This window comes from Castor canadensis, chromosome 17, assembly GCF_047511655.1.
Source record: "Castor canadensis chromosome 17, mCasCan1.hap1v2, whole genome shotgun sequence".
Classification (NCBI taxonomy): Eukaryota; Metazoa; Chordata; class Mammalia; order Rodentia; family Castoridae; genus Castor; species Castor canadensis.
In genome coordinates, this window is record NC_133402.1 from 51,061,761 (window position 1) to 51,077,534 (window position 15,774).

A 15,774-nucleotide genomic window follows, 5' to 3' on the forward strand; every position below is an offset into this window, starting at 1 on the left:
CCCACCTGAAAGGAGCTAAGAATTCCTAGAGGCAGCAATGATACACTGAAATATAGACAAGTTCACACCAATAGTTGGGAAAAGAGAAGGGGATCAAAATTCAGGGGAAATAATCCAAAGTACTTGCCAGATTATAACTCTGGCCCTTTCTTTTCCAAACATATTTTTATGGCCTTGATCAAATTTAACTCTAACCTATTACCAAAGGACTACAATTAAAAACAAGAACAGTAAAGAAGGGGTTGGGGGGACCCTATATCTCTCAAGCCTTTATAATACAGAACAACTATATTTAAAATTTAAGATAGTACAACTTTCTCAATCTTTTTTTTTTTTTTTTTTTTTTTTGGCAGCAGGGAGTTTTGGTCTGTGGTCCTGGGATGCTGTACCCCAAACCAGGGTATCATAACTTTAAAAGGTCCACAGTTGAGCAGGTATGTGAAGCTGTTCAAATAGGCATCAGTGGACCAGCAAATCTAGAAAGACAATTCTCTTGCACATGTATATGTGTGTATAAGCTCTTTGGGAAATGGTCTAATCCGTTCCATGGCTCAAACCTCCCAAGGGCTCTGTGATACATTCTATGATATGTAGTAACAACAGAGATAATGATCTTTTACTGAACTTCTATCAAATACCAACTTTCTCTGAATCTCAATTTCTTGCTAAATGAGGTGGGTTTGATTCAACCAGTGGCTCTTACTCAGGTGTGACCATCAGAATCACCTAAGAAAACTTTTTCCAAACGTACACTTCCAAATGTACACTGCCTACCCTCCACCTAAGGGTGCAGGAGGATGGTAAGAGTCTATCCTTCCAAGTAAAATTCATGCAAGTGGAGTTTGAAAGGGTCGGCCAGGAATTGTACTTATTAAAAGTACCTTGTATTTCTATGATAATGCACCTTGTCCCCACTGATGCCATAGGACAGAACTGAAAAGGTAAATGAAGGTATTCCCACTAGCTGCCTCTGCTGCATCAAATTGACTTGTTCTTTAGGACTTAAGCAGAATTTGATACAATTTTCTAATTATTTAGTGCATTTGTTTCTAAGACCATTAAAAACTCTTTTTGAATGTTTTTCAGGAGAAATAGCTTTTACCCTGTATTTCCTCCTAAAATATAATCAGTCTCTTAGAAAGCCAAACCACTGGTCATAGTTCAAAAACTAGAATAGCTTTAAAAATGTAATTCAAACCTGACTGATACTTTACCTTGTCTTATTTTGCTGACTTTACATTCCTACTTCTTTTAACACTTGCTCCTGGTATTAACTATCCTTAAAAGCTATAGGTTTATGTCCTTACTGACAGAATCTAATTTTAAGTACATTTTAATTTTTTTGGGAAAAAAACAAAAAATCTTTCAGGAGTCACCACATTCAGCTCTGGCCAGGGGGGGTACAGTAGGTGTGGAATTAGTAAAGACTCTTACCATCCGCTTCTAGGCAGTGGAGAACACACAGGAAGCACAGCAGTGTGTCCCAGATTCCAAATGAAGTGGAAAAAAAAGAGCATTATTCCCTTGTTGAATTTGGTATTTATAAAGTTACGGTTAACTATAATTTTTTAACTTAAGTGTATTAGCTTTTAAAATCTAGGAACAATGATCAAATACTAATCCTTGATTTTATAATTTTCATAAAAGCCAACAACAAAGTTGACCGAACTGCTTTTTAAAAACACAGGCACCAAATTTTCAATGAATAATATGAGCTCTAATAGGTAACTGGCTCATCTGTGCTTTCATAAAATTCCTGAAGGCAGGCAGGCCGACTGCTAGCCTAAGAAACCAAGTCTACATGGCTGTCAAATTCATTCATGGACATGGCTCATCCCTTCCTGTCAATAATAGCAAACTCAATTAACCCTAAGGGCAAAATGCAACTGTTTTTATGATATGTAAATTATACCTCAATAAAAGCTTTTTAATAACCACTTTATGTAAGTATTTTATCCTAGAGCATTTTAGCAGATGGCAACTGACCATTCATACTTCTGAGCTTATTTTACTAAGGTGAAAAGGGAAATTCAAAGGTGTTGGTCACAGGTGCTTGCATCCCTAAGCCATATGTAATACCTGGAACATCTGCAAAGAGCAGATATCCTAGACTAGGACAAAACTTTGAATAGCAAATGATTCATATGAAAATGGACAGTCTGTAGTTTTAAAATCAGATGACGTATATAAAGGAAAGTGAATTTAAAAAAAAAAAAAGCTGAAGCTGGCACACAAAGAGTCACTGGGGAAGAAACCCAATGGAGAAAAGTAAACACAGCAAAATACCACTATCAAGATTCCAGAAGGACTACAGATCAACAATTAAGGCTACTAAGGAGACTTACTTAAATATATTATACTGTCTAAATGAAGACTCAAACGCCAAGGTCTTGAAGGGAAAACCAGTTCTCCAGTGGATATCCTTTAAGCTTGAGAGTCACTACATGGCCAGTAAGGACTGTGGAACTGGTATGCGGTGGAATGTGCCTCAACTCTGAGAAATTTGGAAGCAATGCTAACTTACCCATGTCAGACAACTATGCAGACACCTAGTCTACAAACTGGGTCCCAGATCCACTTTACTAGGACCTTCTTGAGCCTGTCTTATCCTGAGGTAGCCTCGATTATTTTCTTCAAAGCCAGAAAGTCACCCTACCCTCTTCCTAATATTTTCCCCCTCAACTACCCCAAGGGAACGTTAAACAGAACCACAGAAGGACAGTCTTTTCCATGAATCAAGCACTCTGGAGAGTTTGGATATGAGAAGGGAACGCTTAAGTTGTTCTTGTATGATGGTCTCTTGCTTCCACGACCAGTCACCTATCTCTGTTCCTTTACTTCCTTCACTGCTTGACGCATGCAAGAATGAAGCCAACACAGACAACAGCCCTCAAGCTCCCAAAGTGCCCTGAGCAATCCCAGCTTTCCTTTGAGCTTGTCCGTCCTCTCAAAGGCAGATACAAGGCCTCACAGGGAATAGGTGATATCCCAGAAAAGACCTACTACTCACTGCCTAGTAAACTGTGAATATAAGGAAGGGCAAGGATAATGGTTTGGGATAGAAAAAATAAACCTGGAATTTGCTTCAGATCTAATAGTTCAACATGTAATATCCAAGCACCTGAAACAGAACTGATAGCTGTTAGTATGAATAAACCCATGGGAGTACCACTGCAATGTACACACAAATAGCTTGATAATTAGCACCATCTTGTTTTTCTCTTTTTCCCCCTAGTACTGGGACTTGAATTCAGGACCTACACTTTGAGCCACTCCACCAGCCCTTTTCTGTGATGGGTTTTTCGAGATGGGGGTCTCTCGAACTATTTGCCCAGGCTGGCTTCGAACCTCGATCCTTCTGATCGGCTAGGATTACACATGTGAGCCACTGGCGCCCAGCTTCTTCTTTTTTTAAACCAACAGCCAAATCTAGGCTGGCCTTAAATTCATGATCCTGCCTCAAGTGCTGGGATTACAGGCATGTACCAGCACACCCAGCTATTAAGCTACATTTTACTTTATGACAACTAATGTGAAAAATATGTGCACTAAGGAAGTGGGCTGTCTAAAGTAGAAAACTGAAGCAAGAATAAAAGAATGGACAGCAGTTAAGTAACTCACTCAAAGCACCATATGAAGTTTAGAGCCAAACTTGCAAACCTTTTTTCTTTAGGTGATCTTTTCAAATAGGGTCTCACTTTTTGCCCAGGGCCAGCCTCGAACCTCAGTCCTTCTACCTGTGACTCCTCTGTACCTGTAAACGCAGGCAAGCCCCACCATGCTTGGATTACTGATTGAGATGGGTTCTCAACTTTCTGCCTAGGAGGGCTAGAACCATGATCCGCCTTATCCCCACCTCCCAAGTAGCTGAGATTACAGGCGTGAGTCACAGTGCCTGTTTCAGATATCTGATCCAGGTGTACTGCATCACTTTTTTTTTTTTTTTGTGGTACTGTGATTTGAACTCAGGGCCTCAACTTGCCTTGCTAGGCAGGCCCTCCATCACTTGAGCCACTCCACCAGCCCTCTTTTATACTAAGTATTTTTGAGACAGGGTCTCTCGAACTATTTGCCTGGGCTGGCTTCAAACCACGATCCTCCTGGTCTCTGCCTCCTGGATAGCTTGGGATTAAGGTGTGAGCCACCAGTGCCTGTCTGAATCACCTTTGAAGCACAGATGATACACTATTCAAAAAAGACTCAATTTAGAGAACAAACTCCATTTAGTTTATGCTAATAACAACAGTGAAATACATACTTAGATCTCAAACTAGCACAAAATGCACTTGCTTAGTCAGTACTAAACAAGAGAGAAAATAATGGGTTTTTAGTCCACAATATTAGATTTATATCCAAAAAGAATTCATAAAATTATTGCTTTTATTCTTTTTTCTTTTAGCCAGGCATGGTAGGGTAGTATCAATCTGTAATCCCAGCTACTTTGAAACCTGAGGCAGAAGGATGGCAAGTTCAAGACCAGACTGGGCAATTTATTGAGACCCTGTCTCAAAGTTTAAAAAAAAAAAAAGGCTTGGGATGTTAGCTTAATGAGAGTTCATGCTTACCATGCACAAAGCCCTGGATTCAATTCCCAGTACCAGAAAAAGAAAAAAAAAGTTTTTATTTTTAAAATATTCTTTTGAATATTAGGAAGGACCCTATCAGAAAGCTATTTCATTAGCCCTAACCACGAGCATGAATTATCAACAAGTAGGGGAAGGATAAGAGCAAGAGTTGTAGTAATGCAAACAGAGGAAAGCACCCTTCTTCTCATCCCATGGCACCCCTCTCCTCACCCAGGGCATTTCTGTGCCCCCTAAGACTAAGCAGTGTCACAGAAAGAAAAAAAGAATTAACTTGAGATCTGGAAAAAAGATAATTTACTAGTTTTAATATCTGCAAAAACAGAAAGTCAAATGCTAGTCACTCAATTTCAACTTCGTATTATGCACTCAACAATAACTACTTCTCAAGAGATTAAACAAAAGAATCTGACCTAGACAGAATGATATGCTTAGAAAGAGTATCACATGAATCCAGTATACAGGAAAAGACCTGCTGACACTCTGATGGCAATACCAGTATCACACAAGCAAACATTTCCCATCATATGACCACAAATTAAAATCCCCTGTGAAAAAGGAACAGCTAAAACTGTGGGACACAATACTCATGTTTCATGTATGTTCAACTTCTCAAATGACCAAAATCTTCTCTTTACCTATAAGTTCAGCTCTGTTGCTCTGAAAATGGATATGTCATAAAACTGAGAAAACAAACACCAAAACTTTATAAAGGTTAACTTCTACAATCCAGCTCCAGCAGTACTGATACTAGAATATGGGGATTGTTTATCTTTTTTTTGTAATTTTGTTTTAGAAATAGTATCCCACTGTCTTTGTGACTGCACCACCACACCCACTGGGGGGCTCCTTATCTTGAGGCAGGGATAGCAAGAAAATCTCAAAAAAAAAAAAAAAAAAATCAGAGATTGTTAGACTGCAAATTACAAACAGAAGTCTTTTTTTTTTGAGAAAATTCTCTCGCCATAGAGCCCAAATTCACTAAGTAACCCAGTCTGGCCTCAAACTTGTGATGTTCCTGCTTCAGCCTGCTAAGTACTGCTGGGATTACAGGCATTGGCCACCACACTTGGCTTGGTTAAAGTCTCATAAACAAAATTCCACTTTCTTCTGAGTCTCAGACACCTGACAGGCCTTCCAAATACGGTAACAGGCTGATCTTTAAAATTCCTTCTAACAAAAGACAGAAAAGCATAGCCACTATGAAGCTCTGTTTAGCAAAAAGAATCAAAGATCACTAACCTGGTCCTCCTCTTCATCCTCATCCTCTGCCAGCCGCTGCCTGCCTACTTCATATAGTCTGCATACTGTGTCCATGTTCAGGGCATCCATGCTGCCTTGGTTCTGGAATAAAATATCCAATTAGCCGTGAGTTTTGAGAAGGCCTACATCCACACCTCAGCTCTGACTACTTCCCATGACCTTGACTCTGTAATTATCAAAGCTTCTGATGCCTAAAATTCTTGAGCAGATTCTGAAAATGTTATACCTAGAACACAGAGAGGGAAAGAAAGATAGGATGAGAAGGCATAGCCAGTGAGGGTTATAAGCACAGGAGAGACCACCATCCTTGGAATAAGCCAGTATGCGCTAGTGAGTAATAGACTCCTCTGAGAAAGATATGACAGTGTAAGTCAAAAAGGACGCAATCTTATATTTGGGTTTCTTTACTACTTCTCTTGTACTATTTATCTCCAAAATCTTATCAAATGAGGAGGTTATAAATAGCCTACCATCTACAGTGTTACTTTAAAACAACTCTGGTATCAGACAAAATGCCTTATAGTTTAAAATTTTGAAAATGACCCTAAACATCAGAACAAAAGAGCAGAACCCCTATAAGCTCCTTTACCTCAATGACAGCAAGATAGCAGTCTTTGGTGTCTGTACATAGGTCAAAGATATTCCTCTTCACATCAATGGTCGCTGGAAAACAGAATGTGGTAAGACTCAGGACTGGCCTACTGTTGTGACCTGAAAACCTGCTTTTCCTCAAGGTGACTGTTCAGAACTCCCCTGTTCATCAGGATCTTAAAAAAGGAACACCCAGCTGGGCTCATGCCTGTAATCCTAGCTAGTTGGGAGGCACAGATCAGGAGGATTGTGGTTCGAAGGCAGCCTCACACAAATAATTCGTAAAATGCTATCTGGAAAATACCCAAACAGAGTTGCTCAAGTAGTAGAGCACCTGCCTAGCAAGCACGAGGCCCTAAGTTCAAATCACAGCACCCCAAAAAAAGGAATACCCAGACATGAAAAATGATCAATGCCTGTCTCTTTATGCTTACCTATAGGTTTGTAGTCAGTTGCATTAAATGTTCGGAAGGATGACCCAAAAGGGCTTTTCATCCTCTCTTCCATTAAGTCATCTTCGTCATCTGCCTGCAACATAGCTAGTTGAGGGGGAGGGCAAGATAACAAAACACTATTAAAAATCAGAACCATCCTGTATTTACTAGTACAGAAAATTTTAATGGTCAACCCAGATTTCAGTGATTTTCCTCATAAATAAATTTACTGCACATTTAGTTAGCTCTCCTTGAAGTAGAGTCCTTGCATATCCAACATATTATAGCAAACAATATCCTCAACCTCACATCTAGTTCCAGTAAGTGTTACAGTTGAAGGCTTCTAATATCCCAAGACAACAAATGTAAAGGTTTTTAAGTTCGTGGTGATGCATATGGAAATTACTGCTAGACATTTTTTTCTATACAAGATTTATCTTCAAAATTAGTTGCCTTTCACCCTAAATCAACATTACTTTTACCTTCTCTTGTCACCACTATAGTATCATTTTCTTTTATGTTACAACTTTCAAGTGCTTTTCACAAGCGAGAGATATTTATAAAAAGGAAGCAACCAGTTATGCGAAGGGGCAGAGTAGAGGCAAAAAGAACGAAATGAAAGGTTTATTACCTCCATACATCACTGTCCCCGTGTGGTTGAACACCACTCGGCACTGATCCAGAGCAGGAACAGTGTGTAAAAGATGGAAAGTTCGAAGGTCCCACTAGAAGAGTGGTCAAGGAAAACTATTTTAATCACAAGTTGTGTTTGTTTTTCAGGGCTGTAATCAAACCCAGAGCCTTAAGCATGCTAGGCAAGCACTCAACCACTGAGCTAAATCCCCAGCACACAAAAGTTCTCAGCTAACCTCACATAAATTCTAAAATATCACTTTTTTCCCCCTTCCTTAGTATTGATACTTTAAAAGTCAGTAATTGGCTGATGTACCTGAAAATACTGTACAGTATCCCCATATGTTTAAACACTACATGAGCTCCATTCTTCCCAAAAGAAATACTTTATTTTCCTCTTGTATGTCTAGCAACTCATTTTTCTAGAGCAAAAATAAAGTCCTTCCTAAAGCATTTAAAATATTTTGCATGACAAACTAGATAACAAATGGAAAGAAAGACATGAGTATAAAGGATACAATCTCAGTATTGATGATGACCTCAAGCCCATTCGGATGGAAAACGCCACTGATGTTCATGTTGAACTTGTCAAACTTGTGGATGGCCTGTGCAGAGCGGACATCCCAGAGGACGCCATCATTTAAGACAAGATCATCTGTAGGATTAAAGGTGGCACAGTTCCTCTTGTAGTTGTTGGCAAGATCTGGGTTAAACAGAGTCAACAGCTTGTTGCCAGTCTGAATATCATAAATCTTTAGAGAAGAAGGGGTGGGAAGAGAAAATCAGACCAATCCATCCATTGATAAATTTAAAGAAAAACTGTGTAAAATCTTTCTCCCAAGGCTTTCCAATTCCCCAAAACTACAAAAGCTTGAATATCGTTAAGTAACTGAAAGGTAGAAGATCATACCCATCCAAGCAAGTATGAGTGCTCTGGTTCCCGTTCAAGGTTTGAAAAAACCCTTTCCCACAAGTAAGAAAACGAAAAGTGAAACTGCATTAGGAATTAAAAAAAATAAAAAATAAAAACAAGTTTTCTTACCCTTCCCTTTCCAAGAAACAAAAAATGTTTCTACGATTTCCACATGGATCAATCAGTGATGACCCACAGAATACTCCCTAAAGGTTACTTTTTGGAGAAAAGTCATTAACAAAATTCCCTTTTCTCCTCCAAATCTCCCAATGTGCCTATTTTGGCTCCCCCACCTTATTAAAAAATTCCATAGCCTATAATGTGTAACTCATGTGGAGACCAGATTTTTCTCATCAGCTTATAGACATACTGTATTTCCAATCTTAAAAAAAAAAAAAAACTCCTCCTTTGCTGTAGAAACAAGAAGACACTACAAGAAATAATCAAAACAAATCCAGATCAAGACTACTGGCCTGGTCTCTTCAAAAGTCAATGTCATAAAAACTGCAGAAATGGCTCTTGCCTTTAAAACATTAGTAAGACATAACAACCAAATGCAGTATGTGAATCTTGGCTGGATCCTGGTTCAAAAAACAAAAACAAAAACATCTGAAACCAAATACATCAGGAATAATAAGAAAACTGGGTATGGACTGAGTATTAGAAGATATTTGGGATTTAGCCTTATTTTCTTAAATTTGGTTAAGTGTGACTATGTAATAAAGTATTATTAGACGATATATGCTTTAAGAGATAGGGATAAAATGTCATAGTGTTTGCAACTTCCAAATGAGTCAAGAAAACACATACATTTACACAGAAAATACGCAAAATATTAAACAGACAAATCAGGGTAGTGGGTGTATGAACTAATCTTCCAATTTTTCTATGTTTTCACATTTTCAAATAAAAAGTTGAGGGGAAAAATCTTAATTTTACCACCCCACATCCTCCCCACACTACTTCTCTACCTCAATTTACAGCAAAGACACTTCAAAAGAGGGGCTGGCGGAATGACTCAAGTGGTAGAGCCTGACTAGCAAGGGTGAGGTCTTGAGTTCAAACACCAGTACCACCAAAAAAAAAAAAAAAGAGAGAGAAAAACATTTCAAAAGAATTGTCTACACTCAGTATTTTCACTTTTCTCCTTTCTTTCATGAACCTAATCAAAGCAGGTTTTCTCCTTACCAGGGTTCAGAACTATTTCTTGACGTGGTTAACAACAGCCTCACCTCTACCTTGTTAAATCAAAGTTTCCTCTTAGTTCTCTGTTTATGCAACTCATCAGTACTTTGACCTGCTGATCAATCCTTCCTCAAAACAGTTTTTAGTTGGCTTCCAGGCCATGTATTTTTCCTGAATTTCCTTCTGTCTTACTCACTCTGGTCTCCTTCCCAAGTTCCTCATTTGCCAACTTCTGAATACTGGCACATGCAAGAGCTCTGTTCTCACATCCTTTCTCTTCTCTAGCACCCTTGATCTCATCCAGGTTCATGGCTCTAAATACAATCACCAGTTAACGGTCATATATATATCTCCCATCGAATATCCTTCCTCTAAACTCCCAATTTGCATATTAACTCTTCATTCCCAACTCAGTCTAATAGAATCTCCATTCCTGTGTCCCAACCCAGACCTAGGGTTTTGTCCCACCATTTCTCATCACCTCTAGCATACCTACATGGGCCCAGCCACATCACTCTTCTCACATATTGGCTGGTACAGTAACTTACCTGAATGGCCTGCTCTTGTTTCCTCTCACAAAAACCAGAATCACACATTAGGAATTTTACATTCAATCATGTATTCTCTGATTACCCTCCAGTGTCTTCATTTCACTTGGAGGAAAAGGCAAAAGTCCAAACTATTAGAGCATATGGCCCCTATTCTGCTTACTTCTTACCCTTTCCTCTCCATCCCTCCTTCCAAACAAGGGCTTTTCCCTTCCATTCCCTCTGCCTAGGAACTTTTCCCCAGATACCTGGGTGATAATCACATTTCCTTCAGGGTTCTGTTTAAACATTACCCATGCTGATTATCCTAAATAAAACCCAAGAACCCCACACCACCAACAAACATTTCCTACCTCTTAGCCTGATTTCTTTTACTCGGCAGCATCTGTTTATTTATTGTTTCCCCAATGATGCTCCATAAAGCTAGGAGGATTTTTAGTTCATCTAAAACTTGGTAAGGACTCAAAAAATATCTGCTCTTAGCTGGGTGAGGTGGCACACACCTGTAATCCCAACATTTGGGAGGCTGAGGCAGGACGATAGTAAATTTGAAGTTAGCCTGGTCTACATACTGAGATCTCGTCTCAAAAAACAAGCTAACAAAAAAATCTGCTGTGGTAATATACCTTTCTCAAATTGCCAGATTAAGTTCATGTTCAGCCCTTTTACGTTTTTCCTATATAGCTTAGAACTACTTTATTGTCTTCTAGATTCTAATTAGAAGGATAATCGAGCATTTTGCATTTTTTTGTTTAATTTTTTGTATTTTGTTCTGAGGTACTAGAGATTGAACCGAGGGCCTCAAGTACACTAGGCAAGTGTTCTACCTCTGAGTTACATCCCTAACCTTATACATTTTTTTTTGGTGGTGGTGGTACTGAGAGTTAAACTCAGAGCCTCAAGCTTGCTAAGCAGGTGCTCTACCACTTAAGCCATGCCCACAACCCTTTTTGCTTTCTTGTTGAGATAGGGTCTCCCTTTATTCCCAGGCCAGCCTGCATAGCTAGAATAACAGGCATGTACAATACACAGCTATTGGTTGAATGATGGGGGCTGGACTGGCCTCAAACCAAGATCCTCCTAATCACTACCTCTCATGTAGCTGGGATTATAGACATGAGTCAAAGCACCCATCTTTTTTTATTTTGAGGAAAGGTCTCACAAAATTTCGATCTTCTTGCCTTATAGTTTCCTAAGTAGCTGATACTACAGGTGAGTACCAACATACCTGGCTCACTGAGTAATGGTTTTTTTTTTTTTTTTTTTTGAGACAAGGTTTTGCTATTTGGCCCAGGCTGACCTCCAACTCAAGCTCCTCCTGCCTCTGCTAGGATGACAGTGTGTGCCACTATGCCTAGCTCTCTGGGGCTTTTTTTCTTTTTTTTTTTCCAGCACTGGGGTTTGAACTCAGGGCCTTGCCCTTGCTAGGCAGACACTTACAGCTTGAGCCACTCCAACGGCCCTTTTCTTTTTTTTCTCAAGATAGGGTCTCATAAACTATTTGCCCCAGGCTGGTTTCGAACAGAGATCCTCCTGATCTCTGCCTCCTGAGCAGCTATGGTTACAGGCATGAGCCATGGCACTTGACTTTTTCTTTTTTTAAAGTATATGCCACTATGCCTAGTACTTAAAAAAAAAAAAAAGCTAGGGCTCAAACCCAGGGCCTCCCTCGTACATGCTAGGTAAGCACTCTACTTCTAAGCTGTATCCCCCATCCCTCATTTAGAAATTTCTAGTTGCCAACAGGACTTAAGTCCCCACATTCCATCCAGAAGATCTCAATACAAACAAATGGGTTAAATCAGCTTGAAAACAGTGAATTCTTAGTTACTTACATGAGCAATGTCTCCTTTTGTACCTATGACCCGATCCTGAGAGTGTTTACTGAACTCAACATAGTGATCTTCTGTGAAGGAATGTCTATGGACAAACAACAGAAGTACCTAAGTGACAAACCTTCAGGACATAACTGAAAATAAAAGTGATCCTCAATCTCTGGCACAACCATACTTACCTGAAGATCCACGGTTCCCAAAGAGGAACAGTGGATTAAATTAAGCACTAACATTAAAAAGAAAATTCCCTCAACCTGTCCATCCAAAGAGATTCCAAATAATACACAGAATTCCCTGGTAAGAAACATGGCTAATATGGCACCCCAGAAAAGGTGCCTTTGTCACATGTGAACATAAAAAAATATGTAGATATATCTTTCGGGTTAGAAGGGTCTGCTGCATAATGAGAATATAAATACTTTGTAAGAATATCTAGGATTTAAGAAAGATAAAAGCTTATTAAACATGAGATGATGAGGGTGAGATGATGGTGGAAATATAAATAATGTATAATATAAGTCTGATTGGAATTGTCACTTCGAATCTCCCTCTCCCCTATAATGAATATATCCTAATTAAAAATTTTATTTAAAAAAATACCCAACACTAAAAAAAAAAAAAAAATAAGGCATACAGTCTAAAACAGTTGAAACAGAATATAAATTAGGTTAAGTAAAACACAAAAACATGTAGACAAAAGCAAATACATACTTCATATCAAATACTGATTTCATTCCCCAAAGCGCAGACAAAGGCTGGCTCCAAGTAGCGGATGTCAGCAGCAAGGAACCATCCTAAAAGAAGACCAAAAGCAGGTAATCATGAGTTCACAAATATTCAGGTATCAATATCTGACACCAGCATTTTAAAATAAATGTATAAAGCTGGGCATGGTGTAGTACACCTATAATCACAGCACTTTGGGGGCAGAGGCAGGATCATAAGTTCAAGGCCAAGCTGGGCTACAGAGCAACACCCCTGTCTCACAAAACCAAAAATAAGGGCTAGGAAATTAGTTCAATGGTAAAGTCCTTGCCTGGGATGCTTGAGGCCCTGGGTTCAATCCCTAGCACTACGAGAAATACAAAAATAGAATAAAACACGTGCATAAAAGCCACTGTAAGAAAAAGTAAAAATCTCTCCAGAGCCAAGAAATGTTCAGAAGCTGCCAGGGGCCAGTGGTTCATACCTGTAATCCTAACTACTCAGGAGGCAGCAATCAGGAGGATAAAGGTTCGAGGCCAGCTCGGGCAAACAGTGTGTGAGACACTATCTCAAAAATACCGAACACAAAAAAGGGCTGATGGACTGACTAACTGGTAGGGCACCTACCTAGCAAGTGTGAAGCTCAGAGATCAAACTCCAGTATCACAAAACAAAAACAAAATCAAATGCAGGGGTGAATTCAAGTATGATATAGTTGATATAGTGTAAGAAGTTTTGTAAATGCCACAAAGTACCCCTATCCAGCACAATAATTAAAAAAAAAGAGAGAAAAAAGAAATGCTTAGAAGCCACTAGGATTTAAATACATGTACCTATAGTGCCCTAGAGATACCAAAAATGGTTCCTCTCTGAATACTTGGCAATATTCCTCAGTTTCCCTCTAAATATGAGTCAACCTCAAGTAGACTTTCTAGGTGAAGACTCTTTTCAAATAGCCCAATAAAGGGTGAGTCTCCCTTACTCCAGCTCACCAATCCATCTCAGAATGACTGAGAACATCCAGAGAAGGAATTCTTACCCTGGAAGGTTCAAGGTGTGTGATGGCTGAGTTGTGACAATTATAGCTGGCCTCCTCCTGTCCACTGAACACATTGTAGAGCTTCAGCTGCCCTGTGCAGGTGCCAAGCATCAGGAAACGCTCCCGTGCTGAGAATGCACAGCAGGTGAAGCCACTCTCATCTTCATTGGCTTCCCGAAACACTGAAATAGGACGAAATCTAAGCAAAATAAAAGATGAGGATCAGACAATGAATGTGCAAGAACTCAAAAAAAAAACCAAAATTTTGCTAGAAGGAAAGAAACAAGAACCGGGTCAGTTTCAAAAAGTGAGTTCCTTTCAAAAAGAAAAAAAAGGGGTTCTGAAACATTACAGTGACCTTCAATGGTTCATTTTCACTTTAATTAACATAAAAGGATCTCCACAACCTATGTGTAAGATTTACAAAAGATCAGAATGGACAGAAACCTGGACCAGCACAAAGACAAGTTTACATGCCTGATTAGCAACAGTGTGTTGTATGAATTCTAGAAAACATAATAGAACAGATGACAGCACAGAGTATCATAGTTATATACTGTCAACAATCACAAGGAACCCACAGACTGACAAAAGGTGGTACACTTACGTTGTTCCTGTATCACCTAAACTTACAGAAATATTCCAGGCCAGTAAATGGCTTCCTCAACTTGTCACCCCTCCTCTGCCCAAAAACTTTGATTTAAACAGAAGAATCATTCCAATTTTCAGGGAGTGAGGGGTGTCTCCTTACCTGCTAAAGATAAGATGCCTATCAAAGCATCCGCCATCTACCCCTCCGTATTTTGGAAATGATGCCCTGCGGTTTAGCCTTGAGGTAAAGTTTATTGGCGCTTGCCGTCTCTGTTTTGGCTCAGGACATTGGTGAGGAGTAAAGAGAGAGAAAGGTGGGCAGGTGGCAACTGGGTTCTTGCAGCGAGCATGTTGCTCTCTAAGATATTCTGTGATGATACTGTCCAGCGTAGGTGGGGAAGGAAGATGTCTATCCAACTGCTTTTTTATAGCTGGGCTTTGGCTGTAGGCGCCATGGTCCGACTTTTGCCGCAAGACTCTGATTTTCCTGCCATTGCAAGGTGACGGCCTCTCTCTGATAAAGCTGATCCTACCAATCAAAGGGGAGTTGCCTGCGTAAGATGGACCAGGAAGAGCTAGTGAACCCTGGGGGGGCCGAGGCTGAGGATGGGCAGTGGGGGCAGAAGGGGCAGAGGAACCCACAGCAGTGTGGCTACCCAGTCGAGTTGCAATGCCATTGGCAATACGAGGGGTTCGGGGAAGAGAGACAGGAGAAGCAGCAGCAGTTACTGGGGTAAAGGCAGAAGAATGGGAGGCAGCCGTCATAGGCAGGTCAGCCTCTTTTGTCAGCACAGTTGCTGTCTCTCCAAGCCCTTTAGAAATGAGATGGTTTCGTATCAACAGAAGCAGTTCTTTCTCAGGGAAGGAGATCCTTGACTGGGCAACAACATCTGCTTTCTGTAGCCGTGCTAGGGACACATCAGTGCCAATGAGAAGTGGCTTTCCTGACACCCGCTCAATGAGCTCAGCAGCGTACTTGCAGAATTTGACATGGTCACTGCGCTTGTCCTGCAGGACAGGCTCCTTCATCAGCTGCTGGATTTGGCAGCTACTGAAAAGAGGCAGTTTGCTGATAATCTGCCGGACAGTGCTACTGCGAGACAGGCCCACCAAGGCCTTGCAGGCCAGAGCCCGGATCTGATCTGCATCTGTGATGGGCATCTTGATGGACAGCAAGGACAGAAGAACCTTGATACCATTGTTGGACTGCACCACATTCCACATCTTGGCCAGGGTATGCTCACTGCTCTTGGGGGTCTGAGGCAGCTTCCTCCGAGGAGTTCCAGAGATAAACTTGCCAATACTCGATATTCGGTTATCTGGGCCACAAACGCAATTGATGATAATTTGAAGTGCTGACTTCTGAATTTCAGCATCATGGATAAAGAACTCACCCTCAGCCACTCCCAAAATAATGCTGATACCTATGAAGAGGGGAAAAATTATATTATTCC

General features: G+C 40.2%; 1 protein-coding gene across 7 annotated transcripts in view; it reads right to left on the reverse strand.

The window, feature by feature from the left end:
- Dcaf1 (DDB1 and CUL4 associated factor 1) overlaps positions 1–15,774 on the reverse strand; it is a 101,247-nt gene that overhangs the window by 8,623 nt on the left and 76,850 nt on the right. For all 7 annotated transcript variants that reach the window (XM_074059343.1, XM_074059344.1, XM_074059345.1 and 4 more), the window contains 9 exons: positions 14,481–15,744; positions 13,730–13,928; positions 12,697–12,779; positions 11,986–12,070; positions 8,023–8,256; positions 7,503–7,596; positions 6,872–6,976; positions 6,436–6,509; positions 5,826–5,927 (listed from right to left, as the gene is read on the reverse strand). In XM_074059343.1, the coding sequence (XP_073915444.1) occupies positions 5,826–5,927; positions 6,436–6,509; positions 6,872–6,976; positions 7,503–7,596; positions 8,023–8,256; positions 11,986–12,070; positions 12,697–12,779; positions 13,730–13,928; positions 14,481–15,744 (2,240 nt within the window). The remainder of the gene's footprint in view (positions 1–5,825; positions 5,928–6,435; positions 6,510–6,871; positions 6,977–7,502; positions 7,597–8,022; positions 8,257–11,985; positions 12,071–12,696; positions 12,780–13,729; positions 13,929–14,480; positions 15,745–15,774) is intronic.